The sequence below is a fragment of the Tachyglossus aculeatus genome, chromosome 6 (genome assembly GCF_015852505.1).
Source record: "Tachyglossus aculeatus isolate mTacAcu1 chromosome 6, mTacAcu1.pri, whole genome shotgun sequence".
In the NCBI taxonomy this organism is placed as follows: Eukaryota; Metazoa; Chordata; class Mammalia; order Monotremata; family Tachyglossidae; genus Tachyglossus; species Tachyglossus aculeatus.
In genome coordinates, this window is record NC_052071.1 from 49,126,489 (window position 1) to 49,142,380 (window position 15,892).

General features: G+C 52.0%; 1 protein-coding gene across 1 annotated transcript in view; it reads left to right on the top strand.

Annotated features, from left to right (window-relative positions):
- The window catches only part of SYTL4 (synaptotagmin like 4), a 31,304-nt gene extending 17,192 nt beyond the window's left edge, over nt 1-14,112 (top strand). The window contains exons 6-17 of the mRNA XM_038748237.1: nt 494-604; nt 900-1,029; nt 1,165-1,255; nt 1,373-1,476; nt 3,283-3,372; nt 5,096-5,274; nt 5,483-5,585; nt 8,651-8,812; nt 10,206-10,314; nt 10,784-10,883; nt 11,458-11,666; nt 12,874-14,112. Coding sequence (XP_038604165.1) covers nt 494-604; nt 900-1,029; nt 1,165-1,255; nt 1,373-1,476; nt 3,283-3,372; nt 5,096-5,274; nt 5,483-5,585; nt 8,651-8,812; nt 10,206-10,314; nt 10,784-10,883; nt 11,458-11,666; nt 12,874-13,019 — 1,534 coding nt within the window. The 3' untranslated portion in view covers nt 13,020-14,112. The remainder of the gene's footprint in view (nt 1-493; nt 605-899; nt 1,030-1,164; nt 1,256-1,372; nt 1,477-3,282; nt 3,373-5,095; nt 5,275-5,482; nt 5,586-8,650; nt 8,813-10,205; nt 10,315-10,783; nt 10,884-11,457; nt 11,667-12,873) is intronic.
- Nucleotides 14,113-15,892: the final 1,780 nt, after the last annotated feature.

A 15,892-nucleotide genomic window follows, 5' to 3' on the forward strand; every position in this document is an offset into this window, starting at 1 on the left:
TTTGCAGAGAAGGAAACGGAGGCACTATTAATCAATCAATCAATCAATCGTAGTTATTGAGCGCTTACTGTGTGCAGAGCACTGTCCTAAGCGCTTGGGAAGTCCAAGTTGGCAACATATAGAGACAGTCCCTACCCAACAGTGGGCTCACAGTCTAAAAGGGGGAGACGGAGAACAAAACCAAACATACTAACAAAATAAAATAAATAGAATAGATATGTACAGGTAAAATAAACAAATAGAGAAATAAATATGTACAAACATATATACATAAGTGACTTGCCCAAGGTTGCACAATAGGCAAGTAGAGAGCTGGGATTAAACGCCAGGTCTCCTGACTCTCAGGCCTGTGGTCTTTCCACTGAGCTCCACTGCTTCTCTTGGGTTTGAGCCAACTACCCCAACCCTTCCTCCGATGAGCCCCAAAGCCCCCCTTCTGCCCCGCGGCACCTGGCCGCCCTGGACAGAATTTTCCCTGGCCTCCTCCCTCCAGGGTGCCGACGGAAACTGCACAGCCCAAGCGAGGAAAGAGCAGCCTGGAGGCGGAGGACGTGAGCGTGGACAGTCGCAAACCCACCTCCTCCAGGCCGGGCAGCCCCTTCCGGTGAGGAGTTCTGATCTCGCTTCATTCTCGGGTCCTGCCGCTACGGTGCCAAGATGCGGGGTTTCTGGAACTGAGACCGGGGGTGTGGGGAGGGATTGGAGAGAGCTGAGCTGCAAAGTGCTCTACTGTGCAAAAGTGGATATCCTTCTTCTATGAACAAAATCTGAAACGTGCGTTCGGATTTGACAATTAAAATGGCTGCCAGCAGGCCCCTGCCCTTCTCCGGGCTTCGTTTTCATCAGGTTCAGCCCTTAGTGGAAACGCTGTCTCTTTCCCTCGCTCTTTTTCTTTCCAGAAGCAATTCTCTGAAGAAAGCTGCTACTCTCCAAGAGGGAAGGAGACGCCCAGGCCCCACGGGATCACCTATGTCCTCTCTGACCGTCCCTGTTGGTTTCAGGGACCCCTCTCCCTCCCGCGTGGAAAGCGTAAGCTTCGGAGTGGTTTCCTTCAAAGGATGGGGGTGTTGGACTATCCCATGAAGGCTCCGACGCCTCCTTGTCTTTCTTCTCTGAGCTTAAGGCCTCTCTCCCTCCTGTTTATCCCCTCCCTTCCCTTTTCAGGAAGCTTGGTCTGGGGTCTGCAGTGTGGGATCGGCAGATGAGAGTGACATTTTGTTCAAGAAGAATCCCAGAAGAATCCGGAGGCCTTCAGGTGGCTTTGGCAGCTGAGAGGAGGGATATTCTGGCTGGGGTTGGGGAGGGAAAGGGGGCTTGGCATCATCCCAGAACCCTGCCCAAATTGGAGTGGTTTGTTCGGTCTCTCAATCAGAATACACCAAGTCTGTGATAGATTTGCGCCCAGAAGATTCTGGGAATGAAAGTGGCTTCTTGGGAGACAGAAGCAAATCCGTCCCAGGGCTCAACGTAGACATGGTGAGTGCGGGCGTCTGATCCGGGGCTCCGTTTTGGGATTGATTGAGTACGTGCATTTGAGCCGCGGGGATTTTGCTGCCATCCCAGCTGGAGATCCAAATCGGAAGTCCTGGCTGGCAGCACCCCGCTGGCTGACATCTAGTGATGTCAGAGGGGCGGGGCGTTTGGCCTTGGCACTTGCTTCCTTCCCTGCCACCTGTTCCCCGGTTTTCTTTATTCCCTATTGTCTATGAAGAAGGTTTTTCTGTGGTCTTTGTATTTATGGTATTTGTCTTTTGTGGTATTACCAAGTGCCGGGCACTGCAGTAAACACTGGGATAGATACAAGAGAATCACGTCCACGGTCCCTGTCCCGCATGGGGCTCGCAGACTTAATCCCCATTTTGCAGGTGAAGTAACCTCGTGACTTGTCCAAAGTCATTTCAGACAAGGAGATGAAGGGGCAGAGCCGGGATTAGAAACTGGATTAGGGAAGCAGCGTGGTTTAGTGGATAGAGCAAGGGCTTTGGAGTCAGAAGGGACCTCGGTTCTAATCCTGGCTCTGCCACTTGTCTGCTGTGTGATCCTGGGCAAGTCACTTAACTTCTTTGGGCCTCAGTTGCCTCATCTGCAAAATGGGGATTAAGAGTATGCATGTGGGACAGGGATTGTGTCCAATCTGATTAACTTGTATCTAGCCCAGCACTTAGGACAGTGCTTGCCACATAGTAAGTGCTAAACAATTACTATTATTGTTATTAATAATTAATAATATTAATAACAACAACAATAATAATAACCCAGATCCTCCTGACTCCTAGGGCCATGCTCTATCTACTAGGTAACTCTGATTTTTATTTATTTTATTTAATTTTATTTTATTTTGTGGTGCTGGGTGGGCAGGGCACTGGGTTCCTAATTCCCAAGACCAGGAATCCAGGCCCTCCTTGGGAGAGAGTCAGAAGATCAATCAATCAATCAATCGTATTGAGCGCTTACTGTGTGCAGAGCACTGTACTAAGCACTTGGGAAGTACAAGAAGATGTACGGGAGAAGCAGCGTAGCCAAGTGGATAGGGCACGCAAGTCTGGGAATCAAAGGACCTGGGTTCTAATCCAGGCTCCCCCGCTTCCTGGCAGTGTGACTTGGGCCAAGTTACTCAGTTTCTCTGGGCCTCAATTTCCTCATCAGTCAATTGGGAATTCAGTACCTGCCCTCTCTACCATTTAGACAGTGAGCTCCACCTGGGACAGGAACTGTGTCCTACCTGATTATCCGGTATCTACCCCAATTCTCAGTGCAGTGTTTAGCACACAGTAAACATTTAACCAACATCTCAGTTATTATTTTGCAAAATAATAATAATAATAATGGCATTTATTAAGCGCTTACTATGTGCAAACCACTGTTCTAAGCACTGGGGAAGTTACAAGGTGATCAGGTTGTCCCACGTGGGGGCTCACAGTCTTAATCCCCATTTTACAGACGAGGGAACTGAGGCCCAGAGAAGTGAAGTGACTTGCCCAAAGTCACCCAGCTGACAATTTGCAAAGCTGGGATTTGAACCCATGACCTCAGACTCCAAAGCCCGGGCTCTTTCCACTGAGCCACGCTGCAAAGTTGCAACATGAACCTGACTCTCCCTCTCGCACCACAGTGGGGACACGAGAGTGATGGATTTGTGAAAGAAGAGGAAGTGCTTGTGTGTTTCTCTGTGTGTGTGTGTGTGTGTGTGTGTGTGTGTGTGTGTGTGTGTGTGTGCGTGTACCTGGGCACATATGTGCAGGGTTCCCCCTGGATCCTGAGAGTAGATGATCTTTGGTCCAGGAGGAGGAGGAAGAGGAAGACATTGACAACCTGGTGGAGATCCATCGGCAGAGGACGGCCAGGAGCAGTCTACGCAGCGGCTCCTCCATGGTGAGGCGTGGGGGCCGCGGAGGCTGCCGGGGGAGACGGTGTGGCCCTCCTTCACGGTGGCCGGGGTTGAGGCGGCAGGGAGGCGGCGTGGAGAGGAATTCTTTGGGCAACCTGGATTTGGCTCAATGGAAAGAGCCCGGGCTTTGGAGTCAGAGGTCATGGGTTCAAATCTCGGCCCCGCCACTTGTCAGCTGTGTGACTTTGGGCAAGTCACTTCTCTGGGCCTCAGTTCCCTCATCCGTAAAATGGGGATTAAGACTGCGAGCCCACTGTGGGACAACCTGATCACCTTGTAACCTCCCCGGCGCTTAGAACAGTGCTTTGCACATAGTAAGCACTTAATAAATAATAATAATAATAATGGCATTTATTAAGCGCTTACTATGTGCAAAGCACTGTTCTAAGCGCTGGGGAGGTAATAATAATAATAATGATAATAATAATAATAATAATGGCATTTATTAAGCGCTTACTATGTGCAAAGCACTGTTCTAAGCGCTGGGCAGGTAATAATAATAATAATGATAATAATAATAATAATAATGGCATTTATTAAGCGCTTACTATGTGCAAAGCACTGTTCTAAGCGCTGGGGAGGTAATAATAATAATAATAATAATAATAATAATGGCATTTATTAAGCGCTTACTATGTGCAAAGCACTGTTCTAAGCGCTGGGGAGGTAATAATAATAATGATAATAATAATAATGGCATTTATTAAGCGCTTACTATATGCAAAGCACTGTTCTAAGCGCTGGGGAGGTTACAAGGTGATCAGGTTGTCCCGGGGGGGCTCACAGTCTTAATCCCCATTTTACAGATGAGGTAACTGAGGCACAGACAAGTTAAGTGACTTGCCCAAAGTCACACAGCTGACAGTTGACGGAGCCAGTATTTGAACCCATGACCTCTGTCTCCAAAGCCTGTGCTCTTTCCACTGAGCCACGCGTTATTATTATTATTTTACCCCTCCCCCGAGAGGGTTTATCCAGCTCTAGATTTTGGCTGGGGCCTTGGGTAACCGACTCCCTCCCAGATAACCGCTCCCTCAGGCCCCATTTCAGCCGTTCATTCTAACCTCCTTTCCCACAGAGTCCTTTAGATGAGCTGCTCCCAAGAAGTCAGATGACCTGGCTGGCGGTTCCCCTTTTCTCCCTAGCCACTTTCCCACCTTCTAGCGAAATGTCGATTGTACGGTGCGATGGATGAGAGGCAGGCAGGGTGGAAGCATAAAGCACCGGCCCAGGAACCGAGAGACCCTGATTCCAGTCCCGATTCTGCCACTTGCGTGCCGTGGGTTCTTGGGCAAGTCACTTAGCCTCTCTTTCCCTCAGTTTCCTCATCTGTAAAATGGGGACTGAATACCCGTTCTCCCCTCTCCTTCGAATGGGAGCTGCGGGAAGGATAGAGACGGCCCAATTGGATTTTCTCTTTGCTTAGCACAGTGCCTAGCTCATAGTAACTGTTTAATAACTGTCATCATCATTATTTTTATTGGGCAGTAGGAGAGGAGAGTAGTACACTGGGGAGAGAGTGAGCTGTAGACTCAACGGATGACGTATTTGCCAAGCGCATATTGTTTCTCTGCCAGGGCCTGTTGGCCAGCCAACCTACTTTATAAGCCAGGAAGCTCCCGCTGGCAAGCCCGGATGGCGTTTTAGCAGGAGGGTGGAGGGCGGCAGGGTTGACGGCTGTGGGACGCCAGGCCCCCTCTTCCTCAGAGCACGCTGGGCAGCATGGCCAGTCTGTACAGCGAAGCGGGGGACTTCGGGAACATCTTCGTGACGGGCGAGATCCGCTTCTCCCTGCGCTACGACCAGCACACCCAGACCCTGCTGGTCCACGTGAAGGAGTGCCGCCAGCTGGCCTACGCCGACGAGGTCAAGAAGCGCTCCAACCCGTGAGTTGCCCTCCTGAAGCCGCTCTGGAGGAAAGGGGAAGTTGGGGGCTCCGCCACCCTGATCACCCACACCGGGCAGGGAGAAGGCGGCGGCGGCGTGCGTGGGCCGGGGCGAAGCCGGCGACGGAGGGGGCCGCGGGATGGCTGGACTGGCGGTGGGATGGCGAGCTCTCCCCTGGTGACTGCTGGGGCTCTGTTGGGGGACCAGATACGTGAAAACTTACCTGCTGCCCGACAAGTCCCGCCAGGGGAAACGGAAAACCACCATCAAACGAGGCACCGTCGACCCGCTCTTCGACGAGCACCTCTCGGTGAGCCCCGGGGCTGGAGGATGGAAGCGATGGGGGGCCGGCCGACCTCTATTATTACTCTATTGATTTATTTCACTTGTACATATCTATTCTATTGATTTTATTTTGTTAGTATGTTTGGTTTTGTTCTCTGTCTCCCCCTTTTAGACTGTGAGCCCGCTGTTGGGTAGGGACTGTCTCTATATGTTGCCGATTTGTACTTCCCAAGCGCTTAGTACAGTGCTCTGCACATAGTAAGCGCTCAATAAATACGATTGATGATGATGATGACCTCTCCCTGCAGTGTTTCCTTTGTGGGATTCAGCAGGCAATCCCGCATCTTGGTGTGGCCTAGTGGAAAGAGCACAGGCTTGGGAGTCGGGAGATCTAGTGGAGCCAGTGGGCAAGTCACTTCACTTTAGTAGTCTTTTAGACTGTGAGCCCACTCTTTTAGACTGTGAGCCCACTGTTGGGTAGGGACTGTCTCTATATGTTGCCAACTTGTACTTCCCAAGCGCTTAGTACAGTGCTCTGCACACAGTAAGCGCTCAATAAATACGATTGATTGATTCACTTCTCTGTCCCTCATCTGTAAAATGGGGATTAAATACCTCTTCTCCCTTCTGCTAGTATGGTGCTCTGCACACAGTAAGCATGCAGTGATACTATTTTACTACTGCTACTCCTACTTGAGAATCAATCAATCAATCGTATTTATTGAGCGCTTACTGTGTGCAGAGCACTGTACTAAGCGCTTGGGAAGTACAAGTTGGCAACACATAGAGACGGTCCCTACCCAACAGTGGGCTCACAGTCTAGAAGAGAAGCGACATGGCTGAGTGGAAAGAACACGGGCTTTGGAGTCAGAGGTCATGGGTTCAAATCCCGGCTCTGCCAATTGTCAGCTGTGTGACCTTGGGCAAGTCACTTCACTTCACTGGGCCTTAGTGACCTCATCTGTAAAATGGGGATTAAGATTGTGAGCCCACACCGTGGGACAACCTGATCACCTTGTAACCACCCCAGCGCTTAGAACAGTGCTTTGCACATAGTAAGCGCTTAATAAATGCCATCATCATCATTATTATTATTATTACTTAAACTGTGAGCCCCAAATAGGACAAAGACTGTGTCTGACCTGATTATATTGTATCTACCCCAGCATATAGTATAGTATAGGGATAGTATAGTATAGGGAAGCAGCATGGCTCAGTGGAAAGAGCCCGGGCTTGGGAGTCAAAGGTCATGGGTTCTAATCCTGGATCTGCCACTTCTCAGTTGTGTGACTTTGGGCAAGTCGCTTAACTTCTCTGTGCCTCAGTTCCCTCATCTGTAAAGTGGGGATTAAGATTGTGAGCCCCACGTGGGACAACCTTGATTACCTTGTATCCCCCCAGCACTTAGAACAGTGCTTGGCACATAGTAAGCGCTTAACAAATACCAACGTTATTATTATTATTATAGTACGAGGACCATCATAAGGGCTTGAGAAATACTGCTATACTAGTGATGATGATAATAATAATAATGATGATAATAATATTAAGAAGAAGAAGCATGGCCTTGTGGACCTAGGAATCAGGACTTGGGTTCTAATCCTCCATCTGCCACTTAATCTTTTGTGTGATCTCACAATATTTCTGTGCTTCAGTTGCCTCATCTGTAAAATGAGGATTAAGACTGTGAGCTCCAGTCGGGACAAGGATTGTGTCCAACCTGATTATCTTGTTACCCAGAGCTTAATGCAGGGCCTGGCACAGAGAGCTCAATAAATACCATTTAAAATAAAATAATGATAGTAATAATAGGATTTCAGTTACTCTCTAGCTCTTGTAGAGTACACAACGCAGATGGGTAGATCCAGTATCCTGGCTATTGTCAGACCTGACTGTAAGATCCTTAGTACAGTACTCTGCACACAGTAAGCACTCATTAGCGTGGCCTAATTCATTCATTCATTCATTGTATTTGAGTGCTTACTATAATAAGCGCTTGGGAAAGTACAATACAGTGACAAAAATACACAGTCCCTGCTGATAATGAGCTCGCAGTCTAGAGGGGGAGACAGACATTAATATACATAAATAAATAAATGGAAAGAGCATGGCCTGGGAGACAAAGAACGTGGGTTCTAACCCCAGCTCTGTCAGCTGTCTGCAAGTGACCCTGGGCAAGTCACCTAACTTCTCTGTGCCTCCGTTTCCTCCTCTGTAAAATGGGAATTAAGCCTTACCTCCTCCTACTTAGTGAGCCCCATGTGGGCAGAGACTGTGTCCACCCTGATTATCTTATATCTATCCTTGCACTTGGTACAGTACTTGGAACATAGTAAGCTCGTAACAAATATTATTATTACTGTTATTTGTGGATGAATATCCCAGTTTGAAACGTCCTTAAGGGTTAGGGATTTACTTTGGTCCCCCCACTTTTCCTCATCCTCAGACTCTGTAGCACAGAATGGCCATCCCAAGCACTCTTGAGACCCTCCCCCGAATCACCACCACCACTGACCCTTTCCTGATGTCCTTCTCCTTTTCGTCGTCCTCCTCCTCTTTCTCCTTCCATACTTCTACATCCCCTTTTGAGATTCTGGGTCACTTCCATCCTGTCCCAACTTAGTCTCACAGCGGCAAAGCAAGTAGACTTTCCTGTTGCATGCAGTGTGGTGGGTTTTCTCCATGTTTCCATGCTTCCATGCTAATCTCCGAAACAGTCCCCTTCCCACAGCCACAGGGATGATCTTGCCCTCAGAGTTATCCCGGCAGAATTTCTGGTACTCACAGAAGGCCAGGGCCTCTCTTCTTTTCTGCTGCCATCCCCGGTGAAGGCTCAGAGTTTCCCTGCTCCCGAAGGAAAACTGACTCTTTATTGGGGACAGAAGGAGAACGTGACAGGAATGGGAAGTTGATTCTTTGAAGGCCAATGCGAGGATTCATCTGGAATCCCGTCTGCCACGGGGGGACGAGGGAGGACGGGGAGGAAGGAGGATGTCGCTGGGTGGGAGGTGAAGGGGTAGTGCTTGGGAAAAAGTAGTGCAGAGCGGCTGATTCTCTTCACCCAGAGGCTTCTGCCTTCTTCTGTCATAGTACGAGATCTCTGCATCCGTCCTGGCCACGAGGACTTTGCAGTTCTCCGTCTGGCACCATGGACGCTTGGGCCGGAACACATTCCTCGGGGAAGCAGAGGTCCACATGGACTCCTGGCAGTTTGACCGGCCAATGGACGACTGTCTCCCTTTGCATGGAAAGGTACAGCAGCTTTCTTCCTTGTGCCTCTTCGTGCCTCCTCATGTCCGCTCTGCCCGGCCCTCAAGAACTTCACAATAGCTACTCCCACTGGGCCTGGCGTAGCTAGACGGGTCTCTGCAGGGAGGTGTTGGGGCATATGTGTATATGGTGTGTGACACCCCATACCTAGCCAGGATCTGGCCAGGTTCCTTGGATGTATTTGCCAGTAGGACGATATGCTTAGGTAGAAGATGGGTACCTTCCCTGTCCTGGGCACCCAGGCCCAGGGCCCGATTCTGTAGGGCACCGCTTATGTTCTTCTGTGTGAAACCGTTAATCTCTTGATCTCCGTAGATGTGAGCCCACTGTTGGGTAGGGACTGTCTCTATATGTTGCCAACTTGGACTTCCCAAGCGCTTGGTACAGTGCTCTGCACACAGCAAGCGCTCAATAAATACGATTGATTGATTGATTGATTACTCTATTTTACTTGTACATATTTATTCTATTTATTTTATTTTGTTAATATGTTTTGTTTTGTTGTCTGTCTCCCTCTTCTAGACTGTGAGCCCACTGTTGGGTAGGGACTGTCTCTATATGTTGCCAACTTGGACTTCCCAAGCACTTAGTACAGTGCTCTGCACACAGTAAGCGCTCAATAAATACAATTGATTGATTGATGTCCCGTCACAGTGAGGATGGAGAGGCCCGTAGCCCTGCCTGGCTCGTGCCTCCCTTGGGTGGGGGTGCAGTTAGCGGTGGCTTCGGGGAGCTCTGTGTCAGTTCAGGTGCCTCAGTGGTGGGGTTAACTGCTCTCTCACTCCACTCCCCATCTGTGCTCCTGCTGCTTCACCTTGGTGGGCCCCTTCCCTCCAAGATAGGCTAGGTGGTGGGAGGAAGGGGCCCGAGGCCCCTCCCACCCCCCAACAGCTCTTAGTGCGAATCTTCTGAGGGGGCTGGCACCCCCGGCTGGCATTTGGAGTGGGAAGGAGTAGCCGAGTGGTCTCCAAGAATAGAGCCAAAGTACTGGGAGGAGAACCCCTCAAACGCCCAGGATGCTCCCTGCCGGGAGTCTGGCGACTGCATCGGTCCCCGGACTGTACCTTATCTGAAGGTGCCAGGGAGCCTGTGGCACTGTTGTTCGCAGCTGCAAGATCCTAAGAGTCCTGGGTTCGCCTCTGTGGACTGGAGAGCCACCCAGTCTGTTCCTCATCCACAGAGAGAGAGTTGGAGTGAGATAGTGACCGCTCCTGGCTCCTTTGGCCGTGAGGGTCCAGGAGGGAAAGGCCGGGATCCATGGGGCGGTGTTGGGCGGGCCCCATAGAGGGAGTGGGGAATGGGAAAGGAAAGGAGTGGTCAGCCTGTCCTTGGACGGGGACCAGCTCTGACCTTCAGGGGGGCATTTGTGTTTCAGATCAGCAGCGAGCCCCTGGCAGGCTCCGTGCCCCATAAGGGCGAGTTGGTGGTTTCCCTGAAATACATCCCAGCCTCCAAACCCACTGTGGGAGGTGATCGGAAAAAGAGTAAGTCTACTCTTGGGCCTTGGGGTGGAGTTCCTTGTCCCAGGCTGCTCTGTTCCCCATATGGGGCCAATCTGTGGCACTGAGGGGCGTACTGGGTGGACTGTGGACTGTGTAGGGCTCTTGGGTGTTTGGGGGTCTGGGGCTTTTCCTCCAGAACAACTTCCTTAATAGCATTTTTTGAGCACTTACTCTGTGTACAGAGTGCTGGAATATGGGATTGGGAGAGTACGGTAGAGTTAGTGGACATGATACCTGCCCTCAGGGAGCCTATAGTCTTCTAAATAAAGCTCTCTGGCTTGAGAGGAATTGGCTTGCTGGTTTAGTGTTCCAGCTTTGCGCTGAAAGAGGCTTAGTCTCAGTTCATCCCCGGCCTGTACCGGCCTCTGGACGAGTGCCGTTTGTGGGCGCAGAGGGTGGTGGTCCTTGGTGGGTCTTGGGGGGCCATCGCTACAAGGACCTCTCCCCACAGGCAGAGCTGGGGAAGGAGGAGAGCTGCAGGTGTGGATCAAAGAGGCCAAGAACCTGATGGCTGCCAAATCTGGGGGCACTTCAGACAGCTTCGTCAAGGGGTGAGTTGGGTTTTTGTCCAGTTCTGACCTAACCAGTATGGGAGGGAAAGCAAAGTGGGGTGAAAGGAGGAGTGACCGGGGCCTGGCTCATCATCATCATCATCATCATCATCATGGCATTTGTTAAGCGCTTACTGTGTGCAAAGCACTGTTCTAAGCGCTGGGGAGACTACGAGGTAATCAGGTTGTCCCACGTGGGGCTCACAGTCTTAATCCCCATTTTACAGATGAGGGAACTGAGGCACAGAGAAATTAAGTGACTTGCCCAAAGTCGCACAGCTGAGAATTGGCAGAGCCGGGATTTGAACCCATGACCTCTGACTCCAAAGCCCGTGCTTTTTCCACTGAGCCATAATGGCAGGAATGCCTGCTGCTTCTGCTTTGGCTGCAAGAGGCACGTGTTTTCGTGTGTCTGTGCGTGCCCGCCTTTGTGCACGGGTGCTGGGATCCATGGAGCCAGCTGGGCGGGAGGGACACACCAAGCAGCCCCCATCGCCAGCTGTCGTCTCCTTGGTTCTCATTTTCTCCCTCCCGCTCCCTGGCTCTCGCCCGCTGCCCCGACACTGACCATCAGGTACCTGCTGCCCATGAGGACCAAGGCCAGCAAGCGCAAGACCCCCGTCCTGAAGAAAACCCTGAATCCACACTACAACCACACTTTTGTCTACCACGGGGTGAGGCTAGAGGACCTGCAGCACGTGTGCCTGGAGCTGACCGTATGGGACCGCGAACCCCTGGCCAGTAACGACTTCTTGGGTGGAGTCAGGCTGGGCGTAGGCAGTGGTGAGAGTCTCCCCGCTCCTCGTCCCTCCCCCATCCTGCAAGCTCGCACGTGTTGGGTTCACAGAAGTTGGCCCCTTCCTCCTCTTTGGTGCCTTCAGAGCCTTGGAGATGTGGGCCTCCGGCCCACATCATCCCCCTGGCCCGGAATGCCCTCCCTTCCCACATCCACCAAGCTAGCTCTCTTCCTCTTCAAGTCCCTACTGAGAGCTCACCTCCTCCAGGAGGCCTTCCCACACTAATCCCTCTCCTTCCTCTCCCCCTCCTCCCCCTCTCCATCCCCCCCGCCTTACCTTCTTCCCTTCCCCACAGCACCTGTATATATGTGTATATGTTTGTACGGACTTATTACTCCATTTATTTCTTTATTTTACTTGTGCATATCTATTCTATTTATTTTATTTTGCTAATATGTTTTGTTCTCTGTCTCCCCCTTCTAATAATAATAATAATGATAGCATTTATTAAGCGCTTACTATGTGCAAAGCACTGTTCTAAGCGCTGGGGAGGTTACATGACGATCAGGTTGTCCCACGGGGGGCTCACAGTCTTCATCCCCATTTTCCAGATGAGGGAACTGAGGCCCAGAGAAGTGAAGTGACTTGCCCAAAGTCACACAGCTGACAAGTGGCGGAGCTGGGATTTGAACCCCTGACCTCTGACTCCAAAGCCCGGGCTCTTTCCACTGAGCCACGCTGCTTCTCTAGTCTTCTTCTCGACTGTGAGCCCGCTGTTGGGTAGGGACCGTCTCTATATGTTGTCAACTTGTACTTCCCAAGCGCTTAGTACAGTGCTCTGCACACAGTAAGCGCTCAATAAATACAATTGATTGATTGGGGATGGGGGCGGGGGTCCAGCCCTGAAGGGGCTGACCTGAGCTCTGACTCTGACAGCCAGAGTCGGTGTCCCCTGAGGCTAGCGTGAGTGGGGCCGCGTGCGCATCTGCAGACTGAGATGTCTTGGGCTCGGGCTGAGGGTGGAACCTCGTCGGGAGGTCAGTCAGTCAATTGTTTTTATTGAGTGCTTACTGTACTAGGTGCTTGGGAGAGTCCAGTACAATAGTAGACACATTCCCTGCCCACAACGAGCTCACAGTCTAGTGGCAGTGTGTCTGAGGGTGGTGGTCCCTAGAGAGCTCTCCCTCTAGACCATCGTTAATAACCCGTGACCTGACCCCCAGTGACCCCGTCCACCCCGGCTTCCCCCGCAGGACTCAGTAACGGGCAGGAGGCTGACTGGATGGACTCCTCCGGGGAAGAAGTCAGCCTGTGGCAGAAGATGCAGCAGTATCCGGGCTCCTGGGCTGAAGGGACACTCCAGCTCCGCTCCACCATGGCCAAGAAGCCGGGGCTGTGAGCCCAGAGCAACCCCGGGGAATTGGAGCCCAAGCCACGGAGGGGCTGGGAGCGATGGGGGGGGATCATTGGAGCCCCCCCGGGGGCTGGTGGGAGATTCGCTGCAATGAGCGCAACTGCTTAAGAGGTCGCAGAATTAGGACATGAGGATGTATAGCTTCATTCTATCTCTGAGTGTATGCAGGTAGAATTGGCTGTTACACGATATAGTGATGGGGAATTGTTACTCTTAAAGCAGACTTACGTATAAGGATCTATTCTTGGTAAACTTTTATTTATTTATCTCCATCTGTCAGATTCCACTTCGGCCTTCTCTTTTTGAGGTTCAGTACTTTAAGACGTGTAAAATTCATAGCTTTCCCCTTCCTTCTCTGTTTTTTTTCCACCCACCCAAGGAGTGAAAGGTGGTTGTATTCATGTGTGTTGGGGGTTAGGCAGGAGGGCAATGAACAGGGCCACAAAATTCACGTTGCCCCCTTCCTGAGGAACCAGGGTTGGAGGTTGCAAGGTGAGTTCACTGGGGAAGGGAAGGGGGAGAGAGAGCGTGAATGAAACTACCCTCCTTTTGATGGTTGTTTGATTGAACCCAGATTGTCTCTGGGGGAGGCCGTAATGGATTCCTAAACCTGAGCAAGTCTTGGGCAAGGCTAGTTAAGGAAGAGAGGGGAGGGACAGGTCATTAGCCACCCACCCACAGGCCCCCATCTGGACTTAGAAATCTGGTGTCAGATCGATCCATCATGACTTGAACTCATTTCTAGACATCACACTTTCCTCTTCTTCTTACCAATTGATTTAACTGATCAAAGTCTATTGCCAAGTGACTCAGGCTCAGCAGAGACCAAGCCTTTCCCAGGAGCCCGGTGGGCCAGCTGGCTCTGCCATAGAGTGGCCGGAGTTGGGGGTGAGGGGGTGAGGCCGCTGTTGTGAAGAGCCCATTGGTGGTTAGGGAGCGGGTGTGGGGCCTGGAGCAGGGGACAGATGAGGGTTGAAGGGCTGGTGGCGGGAGGACGGTGAGGTCCCCAGTTGTAACTCTCTCATCCTGATCTCCCAGAAGCACATCCGTTTCAATAAAGCTTTCTTCCTCGTCTCTGCCCCGGCGCTGGCTTTGTGTGACTCTGATACCCTCAAGTGCTGCCGCCATCTCCCCGTGTGATGGACGGAAGGATGGAGCCCCTGGTGATCAGTCCTCCCCGACCGGACAGTTTGGCCTGCTGCTGCTTGGCCTGATGGATTGATTGTGATTAATAGGCAGTGGGCCCATTTGACTCCTCTTTATCAGTCCCCCTGCCCTTACTGGATGCCAGCATTCCCCTCGCTAGTAGCACATGGGCCGGCAGGGAAGGGGGTTGTGGGGTTTGTGTGAGGAGCAGGACTTTGGCTCCTCGCTGGGGCTGCTGCGGTGAAGCTGGTTATCGTTTCCTCCATGCTGCCATCACTATCCCCTACCCTCCACGCAGACATTTTGCTCATCTGCCTGACTCTGCTCTCCTTAGCCAAGCGTGACCTGAGCAGGGGTGCTTCCCCTACTCAAACAGCCTTCCTGGACTAGCGCTGGGCCCTTAACTTGGCTGACAGCAGGATGAGGGGTGGCTGGCACCCGGTGTTGGAGGCTGAGGGCTTTATTGGGGAAATTCAAGGTGGGGATTAGCCAAGCAAGCCCCCCGTTAAGGGGTCAGTCCCAGGGCTGGCCGGCAGCCCCAGCCCTAGCTAGTGGGGGGTTCGGATGGAGGAGTGCCACAGGCCATGGCCGGGATCCCTGAAGCTCCGCTGTGTGGGGGCAATGTCAAGCACTGCTCTTCCACTGTGACTGGCCTTTGCCCTCTGAGCTGTTAGTCCCGCTCTCCCCCTGGACTTTCCCACAGCAGGTGATGCCAACGTCAGCGGCACTCTGGCCTCTGCACACGGTCTGCCTGCCGCCTACCTCACCCCTCGGTCTGTCCAGAGAAGATGCCTGGGAAGATGGACTGACGGACCCCACCTCGGGGGTGGGGAGGAGAGGGTGTCTTCTTCGGGCTTATCCCATTTACTACAGTGGCTGTTTGGCTTTTGCTTTCACTTTTTGAGAGATTTTCATAAAATCCCAGTGTAAGCAGTCCCTTTGTGGCTGTCTGGCTAGGGCTGGCCACCCCCACCTTTCCTGCCCAGTGGGATCGGTCTGGGGCCCTTCCGCTGTCCCTGGCTAGCCCTTTACCCCTCCCCGGCAAAAACCGGAATGCCTGATTCTCCTTTCCATGCCAGGGAAAGCAAGTTCACTGGTGTAAGAAAACCATCAACATCCCCTTCTGTCTGGTGGGGCCTGGGGGAATGTGCGTCCGAGCGAGTGGGAAGACTGCCGCTGGCTACTGGAATTCTGCTGTTTGCCAGAGCGCGTGGGTCCTGCTGGGAAGGGAAGCCGAGGTCCCGCAGCTGTCGTCTCCTGAGTCGCAGGGCCCTACTGTTGCCATGACAGTGCCTCTGGACTGCAGGGGCCTGAATGCTGAGCAGAAGCAGCTGGCCCTGCACCTCAGCAATGGCCTGTGCCCGCGAGGTGGGGAGAAAAGGGAATTCTTCCCTTTGCCTTGATCCTTCTCTGCCGTCCACTCGAGGGTCAAAGTCCTCACCATCACTGAGACTGACTTCACCTTGTTTTATCTCCCCTCCTCACTTGCTTCCTCCAGGCCACCCTCTTAAAAGTGAAAGCTTGAGTGAAAAACTGATTGGAATTTCCAGGGTTTCCAGGTCCTTCCTTCCTTCTCCTCCCCACCCTCCCCTGCATGCGGGGAAGAAGCAGCACAGTAGTTTTCCAAGACCTCCACTGTGGCCCCAGGGGGAGCAGACTGCCCGGCTGGGGAGACACGAGACAGACGGGGATCCATGCGTGAAGCTGCAAGT